The sequence below is a fragment of the Entelurus aequoreus genome, linkage group LG27 (genome assembly GCF_033978785.1).
Source record: "Entelurus aequoreus isolate RoL-2023_Sb linkage group LG27, RoL_Eaeq_v1.1, whole genome shotgun sequence".
In the NCBI taxonomy this organism is placed as follows: domain Eukaryota; kingdom Metazoa; phylum Chordata; class Actinopteri; order Syngnathiformes; family Syngnathidae; genus Entelurus; species Entelurus aequoreus.
In genome coordinates this window covers 29,269,423-29,283,313 of record NC_084757.1, presented here as the reverse complement: position 1 = coordinate 29,283,313, position 13,891 = coordinate 29,269,423, and the positions used below count along the sequence as shown (strand labels likewise).

The window sequence follows — 13,891 nt, the reverse complement described above, 5'->3', positions numbered from 1 at the left end:
GGGCCCAGCAAAGCCCGCGGCGTTTCTGGGTGTTGTTGATAAATGGCCTTCGCTTTGCATAGTAAGGTTTTAACTTGCACTTACAGATGTAGCAACCAACTGTAGTTACTGACAGTGGTTTTTTGAAGTGTTCCTGAGCCCATGTGGTGATATCCTTTACACACTGATGTCGCTTTTTGATGCAGTATCACTTGAGGGATCAAAGGTCACAGGCATTCAATGTCGGTTTTCATTCTTGCTGCTTACGTGCAGTGATTTCTCCAGATTTTCTGAAACTTTTAATGATATTACGGACCATAGATGGTGAAATCCCTAAATTACTTGCAATAGCCGGTTGAGAAATGTTGTTTTTAAACAATTTGCTCACGCATTTCTTCACAAAGTGGTGACCCTGGCCCCATCCTTGTTTGTGAAAGACTGAGCATTTCATGGAAGCTGCTTTTATACCCAATCATGGCACCCACCTGCTCCCAATTATCCTGTTCACCTGTGGGATGTTCCAAATAAGTGTTTGATGAGCATTCCTCAACTTTCTCAGTCTTTTTTGCCACTTGTGCCAGCTTTTTTGAAACATGTTGCAGGCATCAAATTCCAAATTTTCAAAAAATAACAACGTTTTCCAGTTCTAACGTTAAGTATCTTGTCTTTGCAGTCTAATCAGTTGAATATAGGTTGAAAAGGATTTGCAAATCATTGTATTCTGTTTTTATTTACAATTTAAACAACGTGCCAACTTCACTGGTTTTGGGTTTTGTAATTAAAGATGTATATGATAAAAAACTGCAGTCTGTCTCGCAACACCCTTTAAGTACTGTATCTCAAAGATTGGTACCCAAATAGAATGGTTCCCAAACTGCACTACACCTCGTTTTGGAGATGCGGTTTGGACCACTTCAGAGTAATACTACTAGAAACTACAAAACATATTCTGTAAAGAACACATCAGTCAAAACAATACACAGAACAATCATAACATAAAAAGAAAGAGACTGTGTCCTCCTGGTTTTACTTCCCTGGAAACACATCCAAAAGAAGTGCAAAAAAACGGACGGCTGCAGTAAAGATTGTACTGGGGAACATAATACTCCAGCATCTCGTACTACAGAATAACAACAAGGTAAGATAAGATACGAGTTAACACAGTATGATAAATCTGAGCAACTATTGAGAGACGGCAATGGTTTGTGTAATAATAATAATAATGAATGACATTTGCAACACAATTTACATTTGTTAAAATCTCAAAGTGCTAAAAAGTATAAAAAAAATAAAAAATAGAAAGTTAGAATGTATAATAGAAAATTAAAATACAATTGAAAACATGAAAAACACTAGATAAAACAGAAACATAGATAAAGAATAAAAATAAAAGCATGAAAGCACTCCATAAAACAGATAAGCAAGCAGTGTATTTAAAAACAAGAAGGCAGAGAAATTAGATAAAAACTGTGCTAAAAAGGTGGGTTTTTAGTCCCTTCTTAAGACGGTCGACCAACTGTGGTGCTCTAAGATGGTCGGGGAGAGCGTTCCAGACTTCGCGTGCGGCCGAGCAGAAAGCCCAGCGACCCATTGTTTGTAAGTTTGTCCTGATGGGTTTGAGGAGGTTGGTGTTTGAGGAGCAGAGGTTGCGAGTAGGAGGTTGAGGGGGAAACTAGGTCCTTGAGGTAGGAGGGGGCGTTGCCGTAGATGCATTGGTGTGTTAGCAGGTTGATCTTGAATTGGGTCTAGGATGCAATAGGGAGCCAGTGAGGATGGGTGTGATATGATCACGCTTGCGCACTTTCATCGGGATCCTCGCTGCGCTGTTTTGGATGTACTGGAGCTTTTTGATGCTCTTTTTGGGGACCCTGACGAGAAGTGCGTTGCGGTAATCAAGCCTGGAGGTGTTGTGTTGACTGTTCACTAAAAAGTGGAAACGTGGCAATGGCAAGTAAAGCTGCATTGATACCGTGAGGTGAATGGACAAGTAATTGAAGTACTTAAAAATAAAAGCACACTAGACTGAACCACACAATAATGGTAGCAAGGACCTAATCATGCCAAACTGCTGCCTGACCTCATCAACGTCTGGTCAAAACGAGTTTTTTGGAAAGCCTTGAACATAGGGGCTGAGACATTTACAAGCAACACATTTGGCAACGCGCAGCTGCTTTGCCAAGCAGGGATTGTTAAACAAAATGCATTGGACCGTTTTTGTTTTCAAGTGATAAAAATGCTTTATAGCTTCATCTGCTTTCTGTGGCCGTATATTTAACACACTTACCGGAAAACATTTTAGATGGTGCCAGGCTATTGCGGATCATCGCTTATGAAGCCACCTGCTAAACTCCCTCCTTGCACCTTCATTTACTTTCTCCTCTTGTACGGGATAGAACGAAGACAGAGCTTTGTAAAACTGGAAGGGGATGGTAATAAGGTGGATCAATGCTTAAAAGGGGGGTGGGGGAGGTGGGGGAAGTTCGCGCACACCCGCCCAGGACTCAATTACACTTGTGGGCCTGGTGGGAGTGTTGCACATGTGGAGAGAGGAGAGCCATTCATCCAGTCATCCCTAGGGGCGGTGTCAGCATGGGCACATTCACCTGGGAGTGGCGCACATTACATGCATAACGGGTGTGCGGCATGCACACAGACACACACATTACTGTGTCTCTCCCAGGATCAATCAGACATTCAAGGGATGATGGGATGCCAGCTGTCGCCATGCAGGTAAAGCCAGAAAAGCAAAGGCATTGTTTTCACGCAAGAAATTAAAAACAACCCTCCCCACCTCTCTCTCTCTCTTGTACAGTGATTGAGATGAGGTGGGGGGCTAGATTGTGTGGAAGCAGGGGGAGGAAAAATAAATAAATCAGCAATAAATCATTTCCTCTTTGCATTTGTCAACGAAAAAGAGTCCTCTTTTGCATGCCAAGTTATTGAGAGCGCCAGACAATGAGGCACAAGCAGCAGATGGATTTGCAATGTGAGGAACGATCAGCGCCTCTTTATGATGGTGAATAATAGCAGCAATTTTGATGCTCTGATCCCATTAAGAGGCCAGATGTTTAAAAGTAGCTTCCTGAATAGGTTTCAGATAATGAGCATGCAAAGTTGTTGTCGTGCTGAACAATTTAAGACTCCAGGGGACCAAATCTGATGCATATTAGCGGTACATTGCATTTATAGTCAAATATTTGTGAGGTTATACACAATGTATTTTATATGAAAAAAAAACCTCATGGTCTTACAACATTGAGACACACTTCTTAATCCAAACCCTACTCAACTCTTAATAAATATTACTTTAACAATTCTATGCTTCCAACTTTACGAGACACTTTTGTGTTCCACTGTGTACAAAGCAAGGTCCAAAGGATGAGTTTCTGACAGTGAACAGCTTGACGTGAAACCAAGAGTTTGTAAGTCAGCAGTCAGACATCAGTGACCTCCGACCTCACAAATGGGGTCCCAATACTTACGTCCATTCAGTGACTCAAATGGCAAACCCTTAATCTATTTTTCAGGTTTGAAAATGTTGTTCTTCAAATTAATCTAGTGTTACCCTGTCAAATTCCAATTACAAATTAAAAAACAAAACCAGGGGTGTCAAACTCATTTTAGCTCAGGGCCCGCATGGAGGAAAATGTATTTCCACGTGGGCTGGACGGGTATAATCACAGCATAATAACTTAAAAATACAACTACGACAACATCAGATTGTTTTCTTTGTTTTACTTCGACCCAAAATAGAACAAGCACATTCTGAAAATGTACATAGCACAAATAATCATCTCAACAAAACACTTCAAGAACACAATAAACTTAGACTTAATCTCGGTGTTTCTACAAAGCAATTACACTTTAAATCACAGCCCATATAGGATTGAAAAATCAAACAAAATAAAGCATAAATAAAAACTCTTCTATGTATCAACTTTTTCATGTCCACATATTAATCCTGCGCTAACTCAACAAACCATACAAACTGTGGTAGAAACTATTCAAAATGGTTGAGTTACTCCCTGCCTTCTAGACATCGCTGTGTATTGATAAAAAAAAACAAAAACTGTGCAACGTGTGAACAATTTCAACGAAAATACACTACCGTTCAAAAGTTTGGGGTCACCCAAACAATTTTGTGGAATAGCCTTCATTTCTAAGAACAAGAATAGACTGTCGAGTTTCAGATGAAAGTTCCCTTTTTCTGGCCATTTTGAGCGTTTAATTGACCCCACAAATGTGATGCTCCAGAAACTCAATCTGCGCAAAGGAAGGTCAGTTTTGTAGCTTCTGTAACGAGCTAAACTGTTTTCAGATGTGTGAACATGATTGCACAAGGGTTTTCTAATAATCAATTAGCCTTGTGAGCCAATGAGCAAACACATTGTACCATTAGAACACTGGAGTGATAGTTGCTGGAAATGGGCCTCTATACACCTATGTAGATATTGCACCAAAAACCAGACATTTGCAGCTAGAATAGTCATTTACCACATTAGCAATGTATAGAGTGTATTTCTTTAAAGTTAAGACTAGTTTAAAGTTATCTTCATTGAAAAGTACAGTGTTTTTCCTTCAAAAATAAGGACATTTCAATATGACCCCAAACTTTTGAACGGTAGTGTAAAAATGAAAAATGTAAAAGACTGACAGTAAAGCAGTCAATCATACACTGTTCACTTTCTTTAAATTTGCACAGAAGACAATAATTCTCACAGAACTGTATCAATGTGCAGTGTCTCATGCAGCATTTTAAGTGGGGTTACCAATTGTTTATTTTACTCCTGTTTGTTTTACGTTGGGTCTAGGGGGAGGAGTCACGTCTATACCATGTAACTCTTGCTTGGTATACTTGCTCACCCCGGTATAAACTATTTGCCCTGCCGAACAGAATTGCTATTGCAACATCCAGTGGACACATTTAGAAAGCACTTTCTTTAATTTACAAATGCTCAATATTACACTTGGCAAACTCATCTTGCGGGCCGGATTGAACCTGTTCGCAGGCCACGGGGCTCATGTTTGACAATCCTGCCTTAAACAAAGACACAATCTCACCAGTTTATTCAGAAGTGTCCATACACAACATAAGTCTGTAATTATATATAATGTACGTTTTTAATTAGGTGCTGCAATACAGTATTGACCCTAATATACTAATAAGTGTTTTTTTCCCCTAGAAATACATTTCATCATCTTCTTATCTCTTATAATCATATATATGGTCTAGAGATGTAAATATGTAGGTGTAGTTCTGTTAGGTACCAATCGTATCTGGTATCTGTGCCTTTTAACATAATTTGTAGACGCATTTTTTTAAGTATTATGTATTTTTATATTGCTGCTTTTATTTATTTATTAGATGCCTTTTACTGAATATGCACAAGCACTGTTTTAATATTATATGATAATGCCGTTTATACTGTATTTTTTGTTTTGTTTTATGTACTGTGCGTGATTGTATGTCTACTTGGACGTTGGAGTCTGCTATAAAGCTTGATTGATTATACATGCGAAAGCAGTACCGGTATGTGGCGCCAAACATCCCCCTTTGCCAGAGTCATGTACAGAGAGTATGGCCAATACGGTTTCTAAGTTGGCAGCAAAATGGCGCTCTGTAGTTATGTGAGAGGATTTTGACCAATCAGAGCAAGTATGGTTAGAGGATCTCCTAAATCACTGACTCTCAAAATGTGTTACATGTACCACTAATGGTACGCAGACTGAATCTGGTGCCTATGTATCAAAGTCAAGGCCCGCGGGCGGAATTAATTATCTATGGCCCCCGGGGATGATATTTGATTAGTATTAGAACCGGCTCGCAGGCCACAGCCGCCTGCTGCTGTTTTGCCAATACTTGATGGGGTCACGCAGTTAATTTTAGGTGTCCCACTTTTTTGTAATCGTTTTGAAAACAAATGATAAATATATGCATTATCCTGTTGTATCTCACATTCTATATTGTGTTTTGGAAAAAGGTTGTCATAAACGTTACTTAATTCCTTAAAAAAAACTAATACAAAAGAAAACACATTTTTATGCATATGTAAATGTATTCAGTTATAAACATTCATTCACTTTCTTCTTTCTTTCATGGATCTAAACTTTACCGCTGCCGGTATTTAAAAAAAATATATCTTTAAATTTGTATTGTAATATTTTCAGAATGTGTTTGTTCTATTTTTGGCCAAAGTAAGACAAAGAAACCAATCTGAAGTCGTCTTTATTTTTTGGTTTTAATGCCATGATTTGAATAGTCCGGCCCGCGTGTGCACACATTTTCCTCCATGCGGCCCCTGAGCTAAAATGAGTTTGACACCTCTGATCTAATGGTATGCCAAATAATCACTTGATTAAAGTACAGTGTTTTATGTTCCTATACTCAGTGTAACTGTTAAAACTATGTGCTAAGTTACAGTGGCGAAAAATATTAAATACACTTCTTAAATAAAACCTCTGCCTTGTTTTTAATGAATACTCAGGCCTACTACGCTACTGTACTTCAAAGTTGGTCATTATGGTGGTACTTGTAGAGCCAAGTTTTTTCTGAAATGGTAGTTGGTGAAAAATGTTTGAGAACCACTGTACTAAATGATTGGTCAAAAGCCCCTCATGTGACTACAGGGAACTATTGTGCTGCCAACTTTGAAACAGAGTTGGCCATACTCCCTATGCAAGTGAGAGCTTTTCTAGAGCCTATCCCAGCTGCACTCACATTCACACTTTAGGGCAATTTGTCAATCACAAAATAACAGTGACCTGGCCCGATGCAGCTGTGACACAGAGACCCACTGGAAACAAGAGTTTCAATGGATGGGCAAGTTATGAAATGACAGATGAAAAGTTATGATGATAACATTTAGATAATGGCGATCACAAAAGCAGTCACCAAACATCTCTAACGCATCTAAGGATTCTGATTTTATCTATTGGTATTGAAAACCTAAAAAAAAATTTAAAAAAGTGTCTTAAGATCAATATTTTTTTTTAGAACAGGTCTTGAAAAGGAGAGGGGGCATCCTACATTAAGGGCCATCTTTACAGTCGGGTCAAATAGATATGTACCAGCATGTAAACATACCTTAAAATGTAAGATGCCAGATTGTGCGGGACCTACAGTTCATGGTGTATTTAACTACACCAAAACGTTATATTTTAAAATGATACTACAGCTGTAGTTCGTCATGGAAAGCTGCAAACTGGAAGTTGCAGCTGGACCTGAGACATACAATGCATATCTGCTGCGTTGATACAAATCAGTATGTTCTGAAGATTACCTCTTTTTTAGTGGTCGCTGTCTGATTAAGTTGTGCTGAAAGTGACATCGCTCACATAAATGATGTTTGGTGAACAACACAAATAATTTGAATTATTATTAGGAATGCATCAATCTTGCCCCAAGTGGAGGAGTTCAAGTACCTCGGAGTCTTGTTCACGAGTGAGGGAAGAATGGATCATGAGATCGACAGGCGGATCGGTGCGGTGTCTTCAGTAATGCGGACGCCGTATCGATCCGTTGTGATGAAGAAGGAGCTGAGCCGGAAGGCAAAGCTCTTAATTTACCGGTCGATCTACGCTCCCATCCTCACCTATGGTCATGAGCTTTGGGTTATGACCGAAAGGACAAGATCACGGGTACAAGCGGCCGAAATTAGTTTCCTCCGCCGGGTGGCGGGGCTCTCCCTTAGGGATAGGGTGAGAAGCTCTGCCATCCGGGAGGAGGCCACAGGGAAGACCCAGGACACGTTGGGAAGACTATCTCTCCCGGCTGGCCTGGGAAAGCTTCGGGATCCCCCGGGAGGAGCTGGACAAAGTGGCTGGGGAGAGGGAAGTTGGGCTTCTCTGCTTAGGCTGCTGCCCCCGCGACCCTACCTCGGATAAGCGGAAGAAGATGGATGGATGGATTAGGAATGCAAACAGGAGCTCTCAACTACCTTCAACTTAGTAGAGATCCCAAGGTCTTTCGGCTTGTGATTGCTGAGGAGTAGCTGTGATTAGGTTGTGGGTGCGACACTAGAAAAAAAAAGTTTTATATCAAAGACCACTGATGTCATTTGGATGAATGATGCTTTCTGCTTGTACTTTCTCATCATTGCATCCCCAGAATATTGGATGCCAGGACCACAACAAAATGCTTGGTTATTATTGACTGCCATGCAAACTATTTCGAGGACCTATAAGATTATTTTCTTGATTATTTAAGTGTGCAACCAAGACATGTAGATGTACTTCAGAAACATTTTTTTGAAAGATTGCCATACCACAGCCAGATTAAAATATCTGCTGTGGATAACCATTCAATTCCATGCTTTTTCCTAAAACTCCCTTTACTGACTCTTCCAAGGCTGGTTTCAAGTGGTTTCAAGTTTATTCACAATACCATAGAACAATTACAATAGTAGTGAATATCATTTAAAGATGTTGGTAAGTGAAAGGGTCCCCCAAATAAGCTAGAAGAAGCTTTTGACAGGGGGTCCAGAGGACAGTATATACATGGAATGATGAAAAATGGTAGCAAGCACAACAACAACAAAAAAAACAACAACGCTATATGATAAACACAAGATAATAGTACTAAAGCATGCATACACATACACACATACATTCATTCGACCATGCAAAACCCAACAGTAGTCAACCCCACATGAGGCATTAGAGATAGGTGGTTAATAGGTAAGTTTTCAGTTTCTTTTTGAAGTTGGAGAATGGATACCGCATCTTGAGGCTCTCATTAAGCCGGTTCCAAATCTTTGGTCCCCTGCATACAACACTTCGAGCGGTACAAGCCAGTAGACGATGTTTACCTGATATCAGATCTAAGTTACGAGTGTTGTGGGCATTCTGGGGATGGTAGATGGGAACCAAGCTACAGAGCCTAAGATTCAGCCTATGAATGACTTGATAGGTTAAACAAGCATTTTGATAAATATTGAACTCTGTCAGTCTTAAGAGATGATAATTATGGAATAGATGTCGAGTGGGGGCATTAAACTTGGACCATGACAGGGTCCGTATGATTTTCTTTTGCATGGATTCTAATTTGTGAAGGTAGGTAGGGAAGGTGTTACACCAGATGACATTACAGTAGTTTAGATGTGGTTCAAAGAAAGTTTTATATAGGGTAAGTAGAGCATACAGAGGAAGATAATGACGAAGGTGAAAGAACAGGCCAACATATTTGGATAATTTGTTTACCAGATGGCTAATGTGACATTTGAAATTGAGGTATTCGTCAATGATGACCCCCAGGAATTTAGTGGAATACACTCTCTGTATTTCCTGCCCATTTATGTTGATATGGCAGTGCTCAGTATTTGTCCGGTTTTTATTAGAATGAAATAGAATAAAATTTGTTTTATTAACATTAAGTGAGAGCTTATTGCATTTGAACCAGGAATCCACTTTCACAAGCTCTGAATTGACAGTTACTTGTAGATCGTGTAGGCTCCTCTGTGAGGTAAACAAATTTGTATCATCAGCAAAAATTATTTTATAAAAAGTTGCAGAGGAGTTTACAAAATCATTTATGTATAGGATAAAAAGGAGAGGCCCCAAGATGGATCCCTGGGGAACCCCATAATTTATGGTCATACAGGGTGAATTGTGATCATTGACGAATACACATTGTTGCCTTCCGTATAGGTAAGAACGAAACCAATCGAGAGGTACACCTCTGACACCATAGTGATATAGTTTTTATAATAATATCTCAAAGTCTATTGTGTCAAAGGCCTTGGACAGATCCAAAAAAATGCCAATACCACATTTTCCTTCTTCAATACAGTCATTGATCTTTTCCAAAAGGTCGAGTATAGCCATACAGGTGGTGCTTTTTTTACGAAAACCATATTGGTAGGGGACAAGAATATCTAGTTTTTCTAGAAAGCCATTCAGTTGGTTAAAGACCACTTTCTCAAATATTTTTGAAAATGTTGGTAAAATTGAAATTGGCCTATAATTGTTCATATCGTTTTTATCACCTGATTTAAATATTGGGATTACTTTTGCCACTTTGGACATTTTGGGTACAATGCCAGCACTAAGTGACAGGTTTATACAGTGACAAAGAGGATTTGTGATCACATTTGCTATGGCTTTCAAGATTTTGCTACGTATCCCATCCACTCCAGCTGTATGTGATGACTTTAGGCCCATGATGATCGTATAAAGCTCATTGATGTCGGTTGGCTGCATGAAAAAGGAGCTAGGGTACCTGCCTGATAAAAAATCTTTAAAGGAATACCCTGGAGGTTGACTTATTTTACTAGATAGGCTTTCCCCAATAGAAGCAAAAAAGATATTAAAACTATTGGCAAGATCAGCCCTATTTGACCCTGTATCCGGAACAACAGGGGCCTTATGTCCCTTGTTGAGAACAGTATTCAACACGTTCCATGTTCTCCTACAATCCCCTTGCGATGCTTGTAATAGTTCCGAATAATAGTTGCGCTTACTTTTCCTGATAATATGAGTTAATTTATTTCTATAATTTGTGTATTTTTCTTTGTTGACAGTGGTAGGATTCGAAATATAACATTTGTAGAGTTTATTCTTTTGTCTGATGGACTTTAAGATCCCCCTTGTAATCCAGGGATTTTTTTCTGAGGTATGATTTTTGATAGTTTTTTCAGGGATTGTTTCCTGAATAGCATCCTGAATCATTTTAATCAGGTTTTCATATGCAACATCGGGAGAGGTGCAATTAAACACAGAGTCCCATTGCCTGGCAAGCAGATTATTATTTAGGTGTTGTAGAGTTGTATTGTTGAGTATTTTGGTTTTACCTTTAGGAGGTGGGGGGGGTGGAGTTTTGCCAGAGTCAAAGAATAGTATTATGGGAAAGTGGTCTGTGATATCGGATTGCACTACCCCTGTCACGAGCTTTGTATTCCGGATGTTGGTAATAATGTCATTGATTATTGTTTTAGAGGCATCTGTGACTCGAGTGAACCTATTGATGGTGGGGAAGAAGGAAGAGGAATGTAACCTGTTGATAAAGTTCAGTTTTGCTCCATCGTCCTTTGAAATATCAATATTAAAGTCTCCAAGAAGGATACCGTTTTTGTTTAGTTTATTTAGACTGAGTAATAGTTCATCCAATTTGGAAAGAAAAGTGTCAAGAGGTGAGTCAGGAGGACGATAGAGTACTCCAACAATGAACTTTTTTCCTTTGTTGTTGATCTCCATGAACAAGGATTCACAGAGATCATCTTCTAGGGTGATGTTGCATACTTTGGCATGAAGATTGTTCCAGACATAGAGGCACACACCTCCACCTCTTCCACTAGGTCTATTTTTTACATGAAAATTGTATCCATCCAGTCCAAACAGATCAATATAAGAGGAATCAGAAAGCCACGATTCATTACAGGCAATAAAGTCAAATATACAGCTCATATTGGAAAGTAGAGAAGCTAGATCAGTGTGATGTTTATTCAGGCTTCTAATATTAAAATGTAAAAATGAGTAATTATAAAGATCATATAAGGACTTTAATTGCTCAGGGTCATAGACATTGCAGTTTATATTATTCTCAATACCAATACAGTGCTGTAAATCTCCAACTGTGTCAAGGTCTTCAAAACCCATAAAATAATATATGAAAGTAGTCAGGGTTGCCTGCTGGGATGGCATTCAAACAGTAAATACTCATACATGGACACTCCCATTCACACACACTCGTGCCATACATACTGGAAAATGCTGCTTCCATTTAGCATAGGATCGCGTCAATCCCCTTCAATGTATGAATATGACATGACATGCCGAGAAAAATAAACATTCACGCACCTCCCCCAACCCGTCACCAACCCACCAAATGTCACGCATAGTCACCCCGATGGCCGTATGAGTCCCACGAAAACGTAAAAGTGAATAAGTATGTAAACATTTTTTCCCAGTTTTCACTTTCATGTGGGTCTTGTGACGCAAGATGCTATGAAATCCTTTAATTTGATACGCTAGTGTGTGAAAGTGAGTGTGAATGTCGTCTGTGTTGGCCCTGCAGATAGGCTCCAGCCCTCCACAACCCTGAAAGGGATAAGCGGTAGGAAATGGATGAATGGATGGACATCTGAATATAACCCTGTCATAAGACAAGATAGAAGTGTTTAACCATGTAAGATATGATTAACACGGGAAAGTCTAAAATGAAAATACCAGAGTATAAAAAAAAATGTCTAAAAAAAAAAAGACGTTTTTCTTTTTCTTTTTTATATTCGAGGCCTTGAGGTTTATACTTGCACATTCACAGGTGGTGCCAAACATCTCCTCCCAAGCGAGTCAGAGCTTTTTCTTCTGTCACTCACACACACACCAGAGTAATCAACTGTTGAGCAGCTAAGAAATATGTTGTTTGGATCATTTGTATGATATATTACTGATATTTGAAACATTATTTAACAAATAAATAAACAATTAAGGTCTTTGATTCATTTTTTAAAATGGCAATAGTTTGTTTTTTTAAAATAGGTCTTGAAAAAGAGGGATTGTCTTGTGGTCAGTGCCGTTTTTTTGCAGATCACTACAAAGACCAACAAAAGAGAAACACTTACACTTTGAGTCTGGTGAAGTTTCCGCCGGGGTAATAAAGGTAACAGGACGGAAACGCGGTTACTCCCATTTTGGTCACAAGGTCTTCCTCAGTTTTCAGGACCCTGCGCACTGCAATGTTCTCGTACTGCAGTAAGTCCAAGGTCACCTAATGTACACATAATTGCATTGTATGAGAGTGTGCATTATGTTACATTTCACCGCAGTGTTAGTTTGCAGGAGGACTAGGCTGGGAATTAAGTCAAAATTAAAAAGACGTAGTAGAGAGGCAGTGATGGGTAAGCTACTTCAAAATGTAGTAAGCTAAGCTACTAGTTACTCTCGATTAAATGTAGGTTGAGCTATCCCCACAGAATTGTAGCAAGCTACAGTACAAGCAAAAGTAGCTTGCTTCATCAACACTACATATATATAAATATATATCTCAACTTAACTTTCCACCAAACAAATAGGCAGAGAATAAATGCTCAGTTTGATTGTTTATTATGTAGCTTACCACCACCAGGTGTGAACGAATGATGGGTTCCCACTTCTCTGTCAGCGCTTTGAGTATCTAATAATAGAAAAGCGCGATATAAAATCTAATACATTATTATTATTATTATTATTATTATTATTATAATAAACACAAACTGGAAACAAGTCCTCAGTCTGGGTTTTTAACATTTATTCTAACTTGCAAAGTTACGTTACCATGTACAAAAACAAGTGGGAAACACTGGAAACAAATTAAAGGTAGTTTAATAACAACACTAAATAAACACCAAAGTATATACTCTTTCATAAATTACTGTTTCAACAGTGGGAAAATGACAATAATTTGGCCAAAAGAAAAGTTCAAAACATTCGCCTCACAAAACAGACATGAACAAACACCATCTTTACATGAACAGAAATCAATTAATGTGAACATATTTTTGTGCCATGACCGGAATTCTATGTAACTTTTATACCAGAGTTAACTAAGCAGCATGAGTTAATCGCTATTGACACTTTCCCATTGCCTCCCTCCACCCTGAGTCGTTTGCTCACACGGCTGTGCACTGTCAAGTTAGCCAGAAAGAACTGAAAGTTTATAAAATCCTAAAAATAATGTCAATAAAATAAAAGTACCGGTAAATGCCCTATTGATGCATAGTTATTTAAACAAGACCCTCATGCGTTTGAATTTTGCTTCCAGGTTTCAAAGCGTCATCTTGCCTCTGATTGGCCTGCCGTAATGTTTTGCCCGAACCTTAGCCAAAGGTGCCTCATCATACGTAAACCAACCAATCATCATGTAGTTTCTCTGTATTTTTTTTTTTGGTTCCCCCTGTATCCCCAAGAGGGACAAGCAGTAATGGACTGTTGGATTTGC

General features: G+C 38.9%; 1 protein-coding gene across 1 annotated transcript in view; it reads right to left on the bottom strand.

Annotated features, from left to right (window-relative positions):
- The window catches only part of qsox1 (quiescin Q6 sulfhydryl oxidase 1), a 93,578-nt gene that overhangs the window by 50,341 nt on the left and 29,346 nt on the right, over positions 1–13,891 (bottom strand). Inside the window, exon 6 of the mRNA XM_062039517.1 lies at positions 12,537–12,682. Within this exon, the coding sequence (XP_061895501.1) occupies positions 12,537–12,682 (146 nt within the window). The remainder of the gene's footprint in view (positions 1–12,536; positions 12,683–13,891) is intronic.